General features: G+C 45.2%; 1 protein-coding gene across 20 annotated transcripts in view; it reads right to left on the bottom strand.

The window, feature by feature from the left end:
• The window catches only part of CIT (citron rho-interacting serine/threonine kinase), a 2,264,529-nt gene that overhangs the window by 468,427 nt on the left and 1,777,582 nt on the right, over positions 1-18,520 (bottom strand). For all 20 annotated transcript variants that reach the window (XM_069619729.1, XM_069619715.1, XM_069619714.1 and 17 more), the window contains 2 exons: positions 6,451-6,542; positions 2,079-2,183 (listed from right to left, as the gene is read on the bottom strand). In XM_069619729.1, the coding sequence (XP_069475830.1) occupies positions 2,079-2,183; positions 6,451-6,542 (197 nt within the window). The remainder of the gene's footprint in view (positions 1-2,078; positions 2,184-6,450; positions 6,543-18,520) is intronic.

Consider the following 18,520-nt stretch of genomic DNA (forward strand, 5'->3'; position numbering starts at 1 on the left):
AACTGCTGCCACCAGTTCGTCCTAGGCACACTTGTACAAACACCAACAAATCATTAGAAGGTGTCTAGAGCCATAAAACAAAAGGACCCCTATCTGCGGTACGGTAAGGTACTTGGCACATAGATAAACAGTTACCAAGAAACGGCAACATCGTCAATGACTAAGGGAAACAGTTTCCCAGGACTGAAAGCCTGAAGGACGTGTCAGTTTCCCCATAACAAATGCGTGAAAGCCTAGAGGAGTGCAGCTGAAGGCTGTGCTCCACTGGAAAAGGTCAGGTTAGGTAAGCCAAACAAAAGCAAAAGGTTTTGGGGAGGGGGGGTTCACTAATGGAGGGTAAAACTGCACCTAAGGGATATCATTCCCAACAGTGACCATCTCCCGCTGCTTTCTGTTTTACAACCGTTTCTCCGGTTTCCTGCCTCCTGAGGCTTCCACTGTGCACGTCTGTGTCACATGGGATTCCAGTGAGCAAAGCACCGTTTTACGATGCTGACAAACTCCCAGGAGCCCTCCGCTGGGTACTGGCGTTCTTGCTGTGTCATCCGCTTCCAGCAGCCTTCTCCCTTCAGGTTTCCGAGCCAGTCAGCGCTGCTGACCTCCTCTCATGCATTCCTTCACATGGAAAGGAGCAACTTGCTCCTGCCAGCAGCCTCCTTGCATTCCTTGCTTCAGGGATTTAAATGTTCCAGGCACAGCTGTATGCTTGCTGCCACTAGAGCACTGCCTGTGCTTATGGATTCCTGTGATCTGCATTACTCTTCCTCGTCCCAGTTTCGTGGCGATTGTGTGAATAGTAGTCCCTTCCTGAAAACACTGTATGAATGTTTGCAATGGGTCTTGAAGGCAAACTAGGTTTGGAAGAAGAGTATGTGGAATTGTGGTGTAACAAACGGTTTTTACTACTCTCCATGGGTGGAAGAAGGAAAGTGTTACAATAGGCTATTAGGGCACGGGGAATCAGAGATGTATCTTTGAAAAGTAAAGGAGGATATCATGTCTCACCCAATGATACCATAACCATCTCAAGGAGGTTGTCAGCCTCCATGTGATCCTCCCACATATAACTGCCCCCCAGGGTCAAGATCAGGTAGCGGCTGCCATCCCCATGCCACATGGGAGGAGGTCCCCATCAGGCAAGGAGTGACGATACCATCGGATTCATCACAAGGGATATTATATAGGGATCCCAAATAGAGCCCCATACTGCAGGTATTTGACAAAACATTTTTCAATAAAAGAAATGGAAAACATTCATTTTGTCTCATGGCTCATGCACATTAATGCTAGTAAATGGAAGAAAATAAACATACAAATTCTAACTCAACAAATTAAATTCTAATTGAGATACAAATCCATTATTGATGGATCACTTTTAGAGATTCGGCCAGCTCCTTCGGATTAGTTTGATGCAAAATATGAAATGACTGCCAACATGAAGATAGGGTTTCACAGAGGAGTTCCAGTCAGGCACAGTAATGTCATTGTAGTCACTGAAGGAAATCTGATGTCTAAATTACTCTTCTTTTGTCTGGTAAAACATACGAGGTGTGGCTTTTTCAAAATAGCTTAACCCATCTGCAACACACAACCAGTTGGTAGACTCTGCGTTCCTGGTGGTTTGTGTTGTCACTTAGCAAAAAATATCAGTCTCTAAACACATGATCTGACAGTAGTAGACATCAGTACACAATGCTCATCTTAAATGTTGAAAAGGTGAGAGCTCCTCCCAAAGTTGTCTTCCATTATAGAATATTACAAAGGTACAGAGAATAAAAGCAAATAATAAAAGCAAACATGACACCAAAACATTCAATTTAGGCCTAGCTTTGTATCTAATATTCTGGTGCACTGATGAAACAAAGGAAACAAAGGATGCATCGTTTTCCATGTTCTGTGAGGCTGAGAACATTAAACATTTGACTGGTCGTTCGCTTATAAAGTGGAGAATACATGACATTCATGGCTCTATGTCAGATTGCTAAAGGAAATGTAGTATACAACTTTAACCCACTCTTTCACTGCACTATGAAGTAACTATCTATACTATGATTGCACATTCCCCAGATAGTTCTTACCTGTTTTTGCTGTATTTGCGAGTTCTGAGGCTCCGACAGCTCCATGGATGGTTACATCTCCATCTGGAAGGCACAGTTCAAACTCCTCTAGAGGTCTGTGACCACCTGACAGTGTCAGGGATCAGCAGGAACATGAAAGGACACATTTTAAAGGGATAGAGTAGAAGTGTTAGCAAAAAAGAAAAGTAAAGCAAATGGTTAACTGGCATTCATCGGCTGTTTCATAGGTAGCAATATTTACACTTCCTCACCACTTTGCAGGTTATACTAGGACAAGCGGTTGTCTGTGTGAAATGGTGCACTGCAGATGCAATACAAATCATAGAATATTATACAGTATAAACAGATGCAAGACTATTGTTAATGTACATAGTATCCTCATCCAAATGAAAAGGTACACAGATTGGAAAATTCAGCAGTTTTGTCTTTCAAGTAGGCAGGGGATCAGCATTTGCAGGCGCTGTCATGATTTTACTACCTGGCCATAAAATGGAAACAGCTGGCAAATGATGTTAGTACATAGAGGTATTATGGAAATGCCTATCTAACCCATATACAAGGGCCAACATTGTTGGCATTGCCAATTCTTTAACAGATGCAAGGGCACATGCTGCTTCTAATACAAGTGGCTGAAGGCACACTTGGTTAAAACATTACTGCACCAGAGGAGCGAATTAAGCTGCAGTAAGGCCATTACCTTTCAGAAAACTGCTCTAAAAGCACAAGCTTCTGTGTCTCCACATGTAGCTAGCGCCTACATGCTTATGGGCTGTGCAGGCTGCTATAAATGCACAAATAGATAAATAAAAGCTAGAGCAAAGAGATTCCAGGGGGCTACGTTTGGGCGAGGGGGGCAGGTAATGGGTGGGAATAGCCATAGGGACTAGCGTGGTCATGGGCAGTCAACGGATGGTGTGAGGCAGGCATGGTATCAAGAGACAACAGACTCAAACGTATTTGTTTTAAAACCTTTATTTAATAAGGTCCCTGGGTTGGTGGAATGCCCGACTTGCCCTAACTCTAAAGGGATGTTTCCCTTACCTGATGTTTCTAATGGCCGTAGTTGCCCAATAGTCAAAAACAAAAGTCTGCCTGTGTCTAAACCTATGCTTGTCCTCACGCTTTACAAAAATGATGGAAAGCCTTTCTAAAAAGGAAAAATAGTGATAAAAAAAAAGCCAAAACCAGAGTTGGTTTCAAGTGGTCTCACCAGGTGTAATTTGGTCAATGTCACAAAGGTGTACTCACTGTACAGGGCTGTTCGAAAGGCCTTCTCCCCAGGGCCCTTACATTGAATTCCAATACCTTCAATGTCTCTGAGTTACCTGGGTTTCCCTTCCCCAAGCTTCAACTTGTTTACTTCACTTGTTCAATGGGCCTGTCAGGGTTCCCTTCCCCAAGCTCGGGCCTCTTCCAGCTTTCGAAAACACGAAGCAATATGTATCTCAGTTCCTTCTTAATCTTTTAGGGCGCCCTTCCTTAAGCTTAGACCCCTCTAGTTCCAAACACCAATGTATCTGTTCAGGGTGTGCCTTGTACATACATATCTCCTTTCTTATATGCCATCCTCTCTTGGGGTAGAATCAGAGGCTTTAAAAAAAAACACAAGGCTCTTTGCTTTTCCTCAGCGTGACCACTCTGACTCTCTTGACCCTCTCTTTGCTTCCATGTGCTCTTTTCCCTTTGTCATGCACACTTGCACTATACTTCACTTCTTTTATGTGTCGTGCCTCTTGCATGCTTCTTCTACTTTGCCACACACCTCTGTGCCTGTTTCTGCCTTTCTGGGTCACTCACACTCTTTTTGCATTATTCTTTCCTTTTGTGCCTCTTGCACTTTTTTCACAGGCCTCTAGCCCCCTTTAAATTTACCTTACTTTACTGTCCAATTTTACTTTCTTTATTCCTGCACATACGCGCGTCTTCCCAGTTTTGCGCTTATACTTTGCACTGTTACTTGTATCATTGTGTTTGTCCTCTTTGCAATCGTCCAGTTAGCTTCAAATGAACACTCCCACAAACACGGTCCTCTTTCTAACAGGTTTCCTGTATTGCTATGTATCACGCTCTTCACAACCCGGCTCTGCAAAGCATTCAGACTCACCGGGTTGACATCTGCGCTTCGGCTTCATGCAACGCTTTGTTCCGAGTTCAGGGTCACATTGTCTGCCCCTCGGACACTCCTGGGCTTTCTTACGGCCCAAGGGAATGAGCCCTCGCAACCACAGCATCGGCAGGGGACCAGCGCGCTTCTTGGTTTCCCTACACTGACACTTCTTGACTCCGTGGCAACATTTCTGCTTTCTCGCACAGCAATTCTTCAGCCTCCCGGGCTCTGGCCTCTGTGGTCCTGGGCAACTCTGGTGTCTCGGTTCTCCTCTCAGCTTGCTCTCCTGTTCGCTCATAACTCTGTGTCAGACCACACCTTATATAGTGAAAAGATTAGTTAAGTGGAGGTAGGTGTGAATGGTTACTATCAAATACCTGACCCTGCCTGACTACTAGTGGTGACACAGAGTTGTTTTTATTATCCGTTTCCCTCATTTTCCCCATGTTATTCCTATGGGTAACCTTTAATGATCTTAGCCGCCTCTTCCTCATCTCAGTATTTGTTGGAAATGGGGAAGGGGAGTTGGGGTGAGATTGGAAATACCCCATAAAGGCTGAGGGAGAGCGGGTTGTTGCGGGTGATGTTTTCCGTCTTTCTTTATTTGGGTTTATATTATAATCTCTGGGCTTTGAAGAAGGAGAGACTAGGTTAGTGTCAAGGATTGTGAAAGGATTTGGTCTCCCAAGAGGTTTCATCTTCCCTTTTCTTGAGGGAAGCTTAAGGGGCAGGATGGGACTGGGGTAACACTATCCCATGAACAGAGAGGGTGGGTAGGAAGGATTGGGACAGGGAATGGGGGCATACCATGTCTCTCCTTTGGAGGCTCTCCCCGCAGTCCCCAAGGACCACATGACCAGGTGATCCTCCCTCACATTTCCATCCCCAGGGTTGGGATCCATGCCCTTCCCTGGCCATCTGAACAGCGGATCCCCATGGACTACTTGTGAGAACACCCTCAGGTTTCTCACAGTGGGTAAATGACCACACAATGCCGACAGGCTGTGTGTCCCTCATCTCGTCTCCTATCCTCCATTTCCCATAACAATTTCACCTAATAGCCAAAACTCAAAAGCAGAACTGCCAGCATGGAAGCCACACTTTCCATAGGGAGGGTGGTTCCTATACCGTGTCATTATTTGCTTTACAGAGAGCAGATAAGACCTTTCTACTCACTTGGGGAGTAGTGTGGACGAATAATTGCAACCCTATTTTAAGCATTATGGTTAAGTTTCTGGTTGCAGTATTTTGCTCTACAAACCCTTAACACACTGCAGTGTCTCCATGTAGTTCAAACACATTAAGTGTTGCATGGCAAATGGAAAATCATTACATCTAATTTCTCTGATAGCGCCTAGGATGTTTCATATCTCACCGGATTGTGACGACTGCTACTCTCGCATGATTGGTAGTGTGGAGGATTTGCAGAAGCTATTCAAACTACTTTTTGAAATGGTGTTCACTGTCTTGTTAGGGTTACTGTTGCAGAGGAGGTGCAGAACTCTGGAACATTATGGGATGTGTGGAAGCAACATGGTCACAGCCACAGAAGAGCTACTAGAGACATACCTACCAACAGTAATATGTTTAAGATTAACTCCTGATAACATACGTTTTACATTCCATACAGCATGTTGCAACAAGAGCATCTGTCAGGTTAGTTATAGAAAAGTACCTTGTAGGAAGGTCGTGAAAGTTGAAACAGTCACATTACAAGTTTTAATAATGTGTTCTGTATATAGTGCAATAAAAGTGTGAAAAGTCCAAGGCAGTGATATTGTTTGCTTTACACCAACTAAAGTCTTTCCTTTATTTGGCAATCCCAAAATCCTTAGGCTAATTTAATGCATAACATCATCACTAATGTTACACACCGAATGAGCAAGGCCTGGTAAGGGGCCCCTAGTGGGAATGCAAACTGGTTTTCAAATCTAAAACTGCCTCCTAAAGACCAGACAAAAGGAGCATGATTCATATAGTGCATGAAGAATGTGTTGATTTGTAATACAATGTCTGCATTTGTCATACATAACCAAAAAAACACTTCAAAGATATTTTTCACTGTCAATATTATGGGAGATTCAAGAGGACATGAACACAGAAACTTTGGCAAACATACAGAGGTTGAATATCGAACAAGGTGAGAGCTTAGCCATGTTTCTGTGGTAAGAAAAAGAGAAGCATGAGGTAATAGTCCAGATAAAATAAAAGCAGAGATGTTAACCCCTTAAGTGCTAAGGACGAGTATATTCTTGCATGGCATACCTTCTTTGGATTCTGTGTCGTAAATGAACACCTTTGATCCTTCCAGGATGATGTATTTCCTGTCCCAACCTTGCTGGCCTCGTTTATTGTTTCTGAAAAAAAACATTGACAAGTTATTACGGTTTAAAAGTGACAGTAATACTAAAGTAGCGTCAGAACATTTGGTTCTTTTGAGAACTTAATATACCCACAGCCTCCCATCATTACAGAGGTTCAGGGGTGCCAGTGAACTGTAGTTCACTTGATCTATATGTATGAATCTATATTTCACCAATAGCAAAAGTAATGTGAACCGCCCATACCGGTGTACTGTCATACATTTATTTACAACGAAAGAAATGAGAACAAACAAGGAAAAGCCACTGAATGCAGCACTTGCATTGACAAGGAAACAAAAACATACTTATGCAAATTTTTAAAAAATGATCAGCAGTTTGGAATACATTTTGTCCTATCAATCTTATTATCAGTTTTGGGGCACTTATAAAGAAAGGGTAATATGGCATAAAATACAATACATTGAAATGAAAAAACAATGAAGAAGATGTCCCAATCATGGGGCTGCCTCCACATGCTCCTTTACGTTACCGCACATTCTTCACGCTAAGTGGTGAACATATATCTCCACCCAGTGATGGAGATGTCTGCAGAAAACAGACATTTCATTTCGCATTTGCCCACTGGAATGCTACCCTCAATTTTTCAGAGGATCTCAGCTAGGTGTCCCAGGGTCACAAATAGAGAGAGATTTGAACACATTGCTTACCTCTGGTAATATTCTTTCTCATGGATTCTGCTCACACACATTCCACATGTTAAATCTACATTCTACAGTGGCAGAGGTTATCTGAAAACTTTACTAGCAAGGGGCGAAGTATAGCTCTGCGTTTACTTGCCTACATGGTCCTACTCCATGGATTTTGAAGTGATGTCATCAGTACTATATGTATAGCACACCACACTCTATAACAGTTCTCCCCTCCCCTCTGTGTTTGGCAGCTAAAGCAAAGCCGAACACATCTTTGAAAAGTGGACCATCTTCCAACTGGTGGGGAAGGATGTGGGGGAAGAGAGGAATATCTGGAAGGCAAATTCATCCGAAAGTACATCACCAAAGCTAAGTAAAATGTTCTTCTGAAGGTTTGTATATACCCAGAGATTACTCAACTGAGATGGACTCCCACAGCAGCGCAAACTATACGGCGGATAGAGGAGAGTGGGAAATGTGACCTCACAATAAAAAATGTTGTACTATTGGCATTCCAAAGTGGATATCCTGGGCAGATTGCTAATCTACACAAGAGTGCTTTGCCAGAGCATCTAGTGAAGCCAAGGTTGCTGCTTACCACATTATTAATGTGGACAGTGTCTGTAAAGCAGATGTGGCCACAACCCTCTTGTGAAATTAGTGAAGACCATCTGGCACCTCCTTCCCAGCCAAAATTATCCAAAGAAAATTGTTTAGCGCATCTCCACAAAGCTATGCTAAGTTGGTTGTACTCATTTAGGAATATTGTCCTGTAAAAATGAAGTGTGCTCATCAGATCCAATCGATGGAATCCTCTTTCAAGGGGGAGGGGGAAAAATGCTATAAGTAAATTTTTACACTAAGTACGAAGACTTGTAAGATAATACTGGAAGTTTGCTTACCCACCTAGCCGAAGTAATGGCCACAAGGAAGACAACTTTCAGAATCAGCAATTGCAGAGAACAAGAATGGTGTTGAAACTCCTTCAAACATCTAAGAGCAAGATTCAGATCTCGCACAGTTACCACAAACTGGTGTGGGGGAGGAGTATGTCTTTTAATCTACATCAAAAGATCTCCATGTGAAAAGATAGATAATAAAAGCTGGACCTGCTGCAAAGGTGCATATGCCTATATCAAAAATGAAAAATACTTTATATTTCAGCAGTGAAACACTGTCTGGTTAAAAGGGCTGACATGCTCAGACTCCTAACTACACAGCTTTTAAGCCAGATATACTTGCCGACATTAAAATGTCTATATTTTAAGATGATCTATCTTTTGTGTGCCTATTTTATGAAACCAAACCGCGGCGGTATCATTTACTAAACCTTTCAAAAATGCATTACCATTAGAATTGTAAAGTAGTTGCCCTATTCTGGCCAGCTGGAAGATCTTGCTGGGCTAGAGAGAGTATACACTTTGAGACTGAACTTTGGTATAAGACAAATGGTCCAGATCCCTCTCTCCGCACAACAACTTTCTCCACTGACAGTTATAGATGGCTTTGGTGGTGGGGCCCCAGGCAGAGGAGACCCTACAAGACGTCCTCCGAATGGTACCAATCCTTATAACTGAGCCTCTCAGAAACCATGCTCAGCAGCTATTTTCAGTCAATAGCACAACAAAGAAACAACAGGAGAACCATCAACCATTTAGCAAAATCATGCTAGGAAAGTGGGTGGGTCTTAGAGGGGGATTTAAAGCCTTTCACCTGGGCCATGGGGAAAAGACAGGCAGATTGTCAGGAGAGCACTGAAGTCAGTGGGAAGGAGAAGGAAGCACAGAACCACCAGACCCATACTACTATAAAAGCAGACACAAGGGAAGACAGAGTGTGAGTTGTTTTGATGAGGTTGCAGTAGGAGGTGAATGTGGACCAAAAAGCCAGGTGGAGGACGGACAGCGGAGTGGAGTGTTTGTGGCAGAGCTTAGCAAAAGTGAGGTATTTGTGAGAGAGCAGGGTACCATTTGTTTGCAGGGTATTGTAGTGCAGGAACTGGGGAGGGGCGTGTATATAACGTGCGAGAGAGAAAGCTAGGGTTTGGAGTGCATTTCTCGCTTTAAAGAAAGTTGAATAAAAATGAAATAAATGATTTAGAACTGTCATGCCCCTGCCGCACACGAGTTCGCACAGGAGCCGACAGGCGAGACCACACGAGGGAAGGCGCGGCAGCGAGGCATGTGTCTTTTCGGTGTTTTGAATGTGGTGCGTCTGTGTGTGTGAGTGAGTGTGTATGTGCATGTCAGTAAAGGAGAGGAGGGGGAATGTTTGTGTTGGGAACGGAGGGGCTGCAGGGGTGAATGAGTGTGTGGCCCACTAGACTATGGAACAAGGAAACACTGACCAAAGCTTTGTATTTAAAAAGTAGATATATATTTATTTGTATACACTTCCAATAAAACACATGTATCACAAGTATCAAGCAAGTTAAATTAAGACAAAGGAAAAATATACACACTTCCAAATTAAATTGTAGACCAAGTGAACCAGAGTGAAAACTGAGCAAAACGGCACAGTGACAACTGCCCACAAGGGATCCTCTAACAATTCCTCACAAGGGAGGGAAAGCACAAGTTATCTAGAAATAGGTTCTTATACACCCTAGCAACACTTCCCATCAGGTTGTGAACCAGTTCAGCAAGACAGTGCATCAGTATAGGCAATACTTAAAATGAAAACTGAGCAAAATGACATTTCACAATGATTAAAAAAGGGAAGGAAGGGGTGGTTGTAAGAAATAGGTGCACCAACACAGTTCTCAGTGAAAATCAATCTAAAGAAAGCAGGTCTAACAAATGTGACCAGAGTGAGTGGGCCTGTGCCAGAGTTAGTGGTACAGGGCAAGGGCCCAGGAGCAAAATGTTCTTGTAGCTGCAGTCAAGTCTTTGGTTAACGAATTTGAAAAGGTGGTTGTAGAAGTTGAAAAAGGCAATGTTAAGAGAGAGGGGCGGCCGACCCAACAGGTAGGTAAAGGATTTAAAACACTTTTAGTGCTACCGCAAAGAAAGGGTGGCCTGCCGGAACAATGTACCTTTAAATGAAGAAGTGGCTCCTGCGGTGGCAGTTGGTCCTGGTAGTTCCTGCAGTTCGGGTGATCCAGCAGAGGAAGAGAGGCTCTCGTCGTGGAGGAAGGTTCGAGTTACTGCACTACCCAGGGATGAAACCAGCCGCGGTGCTGCCCGACCAATAAAAGGTACGCTCCTTTAAATCGCGGTCCGGGTGGACTGGTACCTGGCTATCCGGCCTCCGAGTACAGGGTACGGGAGATTCGAACAAGGCAGGTCCGGGAAGGCGATTGGCAAACTGGTTGGCCCCACCAGCTCAAGGGAAGAAGGCTCTTGCAGATGAAGGTCTTCTCTCGTCGTGTGGAGAAAAGTGGTGAGACGCTGCAGCAGGGCTTCACCGGTGGTTCAGTCGTTGCAGATGTCTTTGGCTTCTCTCCTCTTCGGCTTCTTAGTTCCAGTGGCGGCGTCTTGCTCTTCCAGTCCTCAGGACCCTGCTTTTATTGAAAAAGATCCCCATTCATACAGCCTAGCTGTCACTCACACAGTGGAGTGGTCATCTTGGCGGGAGACCCTCCAGCCTATCAGGATAGAGTGCAACATGGGTTGCGAAGGCAACCCTGTCCAGGAGCCCTACTCCCCCTCCCACACAATGGACCCATCCCTGACTCAGTGGCGCCGAAAGGAGGGCTTCTCGGTAGAAGCCCGCCAAAAGGACGAACAAAGGAACCCCACCTGGGTTAGGAGTTTAGAGAAAGACACGAGAAAGAAGTTATATTAAAGTTCTGGCAAATAAAACCTACCGGAGCAAAGTTAATATAAAAATTCACTGGCGGTATGTTAGAGGCTGTCAGAAAAAGTGGTAGCCTCGAACAATGGGAAAATCCCATAGGGAAATATTTGCAGTCGAATATTTATGGTAGTAACCACTGCCACCAGCCAGAAACTTTTGAGAGAGGGACTGTAGGGTACCCTCTCGAAAATGAACATAGGGGAAAAACTATTAACCCCTTCCAGTACCTCCATAGTAAGATGGGTTGTACTGGTTTAGTTCATAGGATTTAACTAGTAAAGTCAATGGGCACTTTACATGCCCTGGGAGACAGTAGTCAGTCCCAGGGTATGGTGTCTATGTTTGGGGGTCGCTACGACACCCCTGTGTCACTGCACTGAAGGTGCTGTGTAACACATGTGAATAAAGATGGTTCATATGGGGTTGAGAAAGATCCCATAGGCATTAAGCACAAAAATAGCCTAGAACACACATAGCAAAAATGAGAATTCTGCCTAACAAGGGGTTGTCCTGGGGTTTTTGGGGGGCAACCCCCCCCCCTGATTTACTAGTAATCCTGTGGGAGAGGGTTGGGGTGGGGCGGGATCGTCATCCTGGGGGAGGGTGGGAAAGGGGTTTAGAATGTCATTTCAGCAGCTTAAAGGCACACAAAGCCTTTAAAATGCAGAAATAGCACATAGAACAGGAGATCGGAGTACAGAGGTAGTAGTGAGTAGAGTTAGAGGAGAAGGGTGTAGGAGAGAAGTGGGGAGGGTGCGAGTAGTGCAAGGGTGAGCGGGGAGCCATATCTCTGGGTTCAATAGTGGTAGTGCAGATAGAGGGCAGCGTCAACAGTATGAACAGGAAGGCGAGAATGGACAAAGGCAATGTCAACACGAACAAAGCCCAGGAAGTTCAAAGTCGGAACGCAGCAGCCAAAGCAATTGTGTCCCTCCAGCAGCGAAAGAGGAAAGGCAGGACGTTGCTGGAGCTTCCTAAGGGCCGGCAGTGAGCCAACTCACTTGCTGGTGGCGTGACCGCTGGAAGGTGGAAAGTTGGGCCCAGAAACGATGCCAAGACCACAAGCCTGCGTGGAGCCGCACAGGAAGCAAGGAGAAGGAGGAAAGGAAAATATACATTAAAGGGAAGCCAGATAAAGCTGTGAGCTTTTCTACTTCTTGGAAAGAGTTGAAGGGACTGATATAAGCATTGTGTAAAAGAGCAGATGGATCGCCCGGGAGAACTTTGATAAAGGAACCAGGGGAAGGGAGTCTTTCCCCTGGCTCTGTTTTGAAGGGACACCGAAATAATTACTATTACAAGAAGACTGAAGAAAGGGAGTCATTCTTCTGGTGAAGGAACTTTAATTTTGTTATAGACTTTTGGTTTAAGTGCTAGGGTTAGGGTTACATTGCTAGGTTTCTGACAGAAGATGGAGAGCATATCATCTTTGGACAGACATTCTGACAAGTCATTAAAGTTTCCTAGGTTGAGGCAGGGCAAGCCCCTTAGAAGTAGGGAGAGATAGGCAATTTTGTTCATAATAAAAGTTTGTAGCCCCAAAAATGACCCCTCCTGGTCAGTCTCCTTTTACATCTTAACACGGTGGTTACGGACGACAGGGCTAGGGAGGAAATCCTGTGGGAGTTGAGAGCGATAAGGCCTTAGCACTTCTTTACCAACCCCCTTTTCCAGCCGGTGCCTATAATCAGTTGCCTGTTACCATGGGGACAAATAACAGTACACATTTTTATATTTTCAATAAAACCATTGAATTCAGAGTGGGACTCAGAGTTATTCAGACCACTGAAGACACTACCTGGCACGGTTGTTTTACTCCTCCCACCATCTGTGTCTGTATAGGTGTAGCCTGGCCCACTGGAACCTGGCTAGGCCCTGTTCATCCTCTCTCTCATCAACTCTCTTTGCTTCTTCCTCACCATATCCATACATACTGCTCTTCTTGGAGGTCACCACAGCTTCTGTATTACTCCCAGACTCTAATGTCCAGCTTGGTCTGTTTTTCTAAGTATTTCCCACTTTCTTAAAAAGCTCTCTTCCTGTCACTTGAAAAGGTCAACCCTCGACTGCGAACTTCCCTATCCCTTGGGTTGCTGGACTCCCCTTCTGTTCACTCTCTTCCATTGTTACCAGCCTCTTTAATTCAACCACCTCTTTCTACTCCAGTCCTGATGTTACCTCCTCATGGCGCACCACCTCTGACAGTACCACCTCCTTTTCTCAGTCCTTCATGTCTCTCCTCCACCTCCTACTCCCCTCCTGATGTACAACATCTTTTCTCACCCTCTCAGCGCCCTCCACCTCTTCCTGCTCTCCCCTGCCACCAACCTTCTAGTCTCCTCCACTTCCTCTATCTTCTCATCTCCCACTGCCTTCCAGCCTTCACCAAAAAGGTGTCACCTGCTCCTATAACCCAAACTGGCTTTTCTGGCTTTTATAATTTTCTCCCTCTTCTCTCTGGGCAGATCTTTCATTGAGGGTCTGCACGAGAGAGTCATAATTGGGTTGGGGCTGGGAATGCCAAGCTTCTGGGGAAGCAAAGGGACCAAAGATATATCTGATAGAGCTAGCTGGTTTTTAATTGTGGCTCTATAAACTCCAGGGGTTTTCCTGTACTGCTTGCTGCAGTGCTTCCCACTTTTTGAATTAGGTTATGAACAAACACTAGGGCCCTCATTACGACCCTGGCGGTAAGGGGTTTGCGCCAGCGTTAGCTGCGCCGACCCCTTACCGCCAACTACGAGTTCCCATAGCGCCATGGTCATTTTTCCGCCCGCTTTTTGCGGGCGTAAAAATCCATGGCGCTATGGGACCTTGGTGTTAATTACGCCACCGTAATTTACGGTGGCGTAATTAACTCCTTCCCCACTCCCATTATACCCTATGGGGCCGAAATGGGAATGGGGAAGGGTAAATGGGTCAATGGGGACTTACCGCCCTGCCGACCTCGGAATGGGGCGGTAAGTCCACCATCCGCCATGGCGTAAACGGACTTTACGCCATGGCCGGAAAGTCCGTTGATGGCGGAAAAAATCCGCCAGGGTCGTAATGAGGGCCTAGGTAAGTTTTTCATTCTGTAAGATTAGTTTGTACTAGTGCATGAGTGGAAATCAGCGAACCTCGGTTCTACGGTGTCAATGTTTGTTGCAGAGTACCATGTGAGCTGGAAGGGTGTTCCTCTGGCCTGCTTCAGTGTTTTCAGAATGCTGCAAAATGAAATAACTATGTCTGTGGGACTGCAGGACTTGCATTTCTTGGGAGTCAAAGTATGGTCCTCTTGAGCTGCAACCTGACCGGACTACGGTGGTAGTGTACCAGCTAGGTTCCTTAACCCCTTGAAAACGGTTCTCCTGAAAGGAAACACCACTTGTTGTGATGTTGGCACTTTGACCTTAGCTAGTATGGGCTACAAGCTCCTTCCCTTGGGAAGAGGGCTCAATTTATTTGTCTTGCATCCTTTTGTAACCCATATATTTTGCTGGGTCGAATCCCCAAGACAGGCCTGTGGATATGCTACACAACTGTCCTGTGCCATGTATCAGAACTGAGGGCAAAGTGACCAGGGGATCTGTCCCATACTGCCCCTGGCCTCAACATACACTGGCTGTGGGTGGTACCCAGCCCCCTGAATCACTTCCCTGACTGTTTCCAGCACCAGGCAGGGAACTTTGCCAAAGCCCTCTAAATGAGGGTGTCTTCAGGTTAACTTATATGTGAACGTCCCTCTCTGATGCAAAAAGGCTATCACTGCTACCATCATTTTGGTAACAGGGAAATGATCGGTGTTGGGGTGACAATCTTGAACCTTCCCACAAGTAAAAATGTGAATTCTGATTTGTCCAGAATGAGATACATCCCCACCACCTTTGTCTTTCTTTGAGAACCGGGAGGAAGTAGGAGTAGAATCCCTACGAGGAATTCAGAGCAACTGCCTCTTTTTCATTTATTTTGAAGCTGTTGGACAGCCCCACCTCCAAGGGTTCCATATCATTTCCACAAAGTAAATTACTTCATGGTAATTTACTTTTTGGAAATTACTTCTATTTTTGGGGGGGAGGGAGGATCTCCCTTCGCCATTCATTACAACCCTTACCTCAAAACCTTCCCCACCCCCTTTTACCCTTTAACCCACAGACCCATATACATTTTAAAGTATTTTCGAAGTAATTTTCATGAAGTAAATTACCACAAAGCAATGTACTTCGTGGAAACAACGGGAGACCCTTCCAAGTTCAATGAACGTTGTTGGAGGGTGGGAAGGAAGCATACTGTGAAAGCAGGTTCCTGTCTCATGAATGGCAGGTAAGGTTCTGCTGGCTGGTATTGCAGTTGGCAATGACATGTAGGAAACCCCATTCCTGAAGTAGATGATTCCCCTGATTATTGGCTGAAAACCTCAGGGAAAATACAGAATCCCAATTCGAACTACAAGAGCTTTGTATGATCCCAGAGGACATCTCCTTCACGGGTGGCTTGCTATGGATGAGGCTGTCTCTTTTTCAATCTTTCTGCCATCTATAGCTTAACTATTTTGTGATAATGGACAGGAAATATGAAATACATGGATGTCTGGTCTGTCCTGAAATCTCTGGGGGGATGAAGATACACATGATGGAGTACTAGGATTACAAGGAAGTTACTTTTCCTTCTGCATCATGGGATCTTCATTACAGGTCATACATACTTTTTAGTAGACTAGCCAGCTTATCCGTGCCTCAGGAAGGTGGAAAGAGTAGACAAAATGAAGGATATGCTCCAAAACATTTACCCAAATAAGATCCCCAAGGATGCCTGCACCACATGGACATCTTGTTTCGCTCTCAAAACAGTAGTGCCTGGTAAATTTATGAGTGGATTTCAACTTTGTTGTTTTGCAGATCTTAACCATAAAGAGCTATAGCTGCTTTACATCTAATAGAATGAGGCTGAGGCCTGTCAGAGAGAGTTTTGTTTGCCATCAGCTAACAGAGTAGAGTACAAGTGACAATTCAGGTAGAGATGGACTGTCAATAGGGCCATAGTTAGTGAATAATTGCTTAGAGTCCACTCTAGCCTCTTCTAAATGATAGTGGTGGATCAGTTTAAGATGTAGCCTGTAGAGGAACCTTTCTGCTGAAGAGTCCAAATTAGTTGATATGAAAATCTGTATCCATTTGGGAAGGAACTTGGAATGGGTCTTTAACAATTTTTCATAAGACCAAGGCACTGTTTAAGGTTTGTGTGAATATCATGCATGGATTTCACTGATCCTTATGTGTTAAGGAACAACACTTTGTATGTCAAATGTTGTACGTCAGCCTTATGGAAATGTTTAATTGGAGGTCCCATTATTTAGAAAGGACAATATTGGACTCCCAAGGAGGGGTGGGTTCTCTTGGTTGGTGGATAAACTTGTCTAAGACACTCATGTTAGTCTTTACTTACCTATGTGACAAAAAGGAAGCCTTTTTGTAAGCAGTAGGAGCAGCCAAACAAATGTTTATAGAGGAAAAAGGCCAAACAGATTTTGGCAAGTAAAGGAGAAATGAGTCTGAGCTGGGCAGGTGACTGGATCACTGTGCTCACCGAGGAACCAAACAAAAAAATAATTCCACTTGAAAGCATAAAAGGTTCTGGTAAAATGTCTAGCGCCTTTCAAAATACCCATACAGTCAACTGACAGATTCATATGTCCAGGAGCTATGGATGCTTAGTAGCCATGCTAACAAGTTCAGGGTTGACAGGCTGTGATGAAAGATGTTGGCTTTCAGTCTGGATAGAAGGTCCGGACTGTGAGGTAGCCACTTGTTAGGTTGGCTAGAGTGAGACAGGAGATGCAGATACCATCATTGTCATGGCCAGGCCAGGGAGATCAAGAACATGGTTGTTGCCTAGGCTTGCTTAAATTTGACTATCTTGGGTATCGGGGGGGGGGGAGGTCTGAGGAAAAGCCTAGAGAAACTTCTATTCCCAGTCTATTTAAAGGGAATCCCACAGTGACCCAGTTTCCTGATACCTGGGTGCAAATTCATGGCATTTTGAGTTTTAGGCTTTGACAAAAACTTTAATTGTGGGAGTATTCTAGCACTCGAAATTATTTTTAACAACCGTGTCATTCAGAGTCCATTCGTGGTCCTACTAGGCCTTGTGACATTCAATTCATGCAAGAGCAGTGACAATAAGTGCAGTTGGGAGGGGGCAGGTCAGGGAGGAAGGAATGGGGTGAGGAAGGGGTGGGGAGGAGAAGTGCAGAAATCAGGGGACTCGGAGCTGGGCAAGTATTGAGGGGGCCTAGGAGGGCAAGTCCCAGAGGGAGCAAATGGATAGGGTAAGAAAGTGCAGGGGAGGGGTGGACCAAAATGAGGCTGGTCAGGGAAGGGTGCCCATGGGCAAGTGCTGCTATGGGTACTGGGGAAGACTGGATGAGGAGGCCCTGGCCCCGGTAAGGTACATAACAGTCCAGGCACCAGTCGCAGTGAGAAGGTTTAGCAAGGGAGTGAGAGAGGGAAAGAGGAGGTGAAAAGGAAAGTTTCAAGATGTTTACCGAACATAAGGAGATCCGGCTCAAGCTTGAGAGGGGCAGGAAGGAGGCTATTCCAGAGGGAGGCTCCTGCCGTAGAAAGGGATCTACCCCCACTCTCTGCTTGGAGAAGCGTATGATCGGCACAGTGTTTGAACTAGAGGACCGAAGAACTCCAGCAGGGGGGTATTTAGGGAGAGACAGTTGGATGTCTTAGAAAGCCTTGTGGATGATGCAGAGGGTCTTGAATTTGATCCTTGCAGCCACAAGGAGTCAGTGGAGAGATTTTAGTCCTGGAGAGATGCTGTCCCTGGGCTTGAGGCCAAGGATAAGTCGAGCATATTCTGGATTAGTTGAGAGGACAAAGGTAGGAAAGGGGAAGATTGAGGAAGAGGCTAGAGAGAACCAGAGCTCAGGAGACATTGAGCTTCTGGGGAAAGGTAAGGAAAGGGAGAACGCCTCTGAGGAGGTGGAGCAGAAAGTTGGACTTCTTGGCAAGGACTGTGATGTGAGGGTAGAAGGAAAGAGAGGAGTCAAAGATGACCCCAAGGTTTTGTGCCTCACCAGTGGAGGAAGGGAAAGGGCACAAAGGGAGGGAAACGGGGAGCAGGAGTCTCTTACTGGCATTAAGGCAGAGATCGTTAGCAGAACGCCATGCCTGAATAGCAGTCATGCAGTCAGGTATGAGAGAGAAAGAGGAGGAGATAGAGGAGGGAAGCTTAAAGGAGAGCTTTGTGTTGTCAGCATAGCACTGAAAGTGAGCAGAGAAGGTGGAGATCAAGTGGGGCAGAGGGGCAAGATAAATGTTGAAAAGCCATGGCAATAGGATAGATCCCTGAGGAACGTTGCAGGTAGAGTGAGGTGGAGGAGACGAAGAAGGCCAAGTTGCACTTGGGAAGATCCGTTAGAAAGGAAGGTCAGCTAGGCCAGTGCATGGTCCGCAATGCCAAGGGTATCACAGAGGCTATTTATGAGGATGGCGTGATTGACCGTGTCAAAGGCAGAGAAATGATCGAGAAGGATCA

This window comes from Ambystoma mexicanum, chromosome 10 (assembly GCF_040938575.1).
Source record: "Ambystoma mexicanum isolate Mex_15411 chromosome 10, UKY_AmexF1_1, whole genome shotgun sequence".
NCBI classification, from domain to species: domain Eukaryota; kingdom Metazoa; phylum Chordata; class Amphibia; order Caudata; family Ambystomatidae; genus Ambystoma; species Ambystoma mexicanum.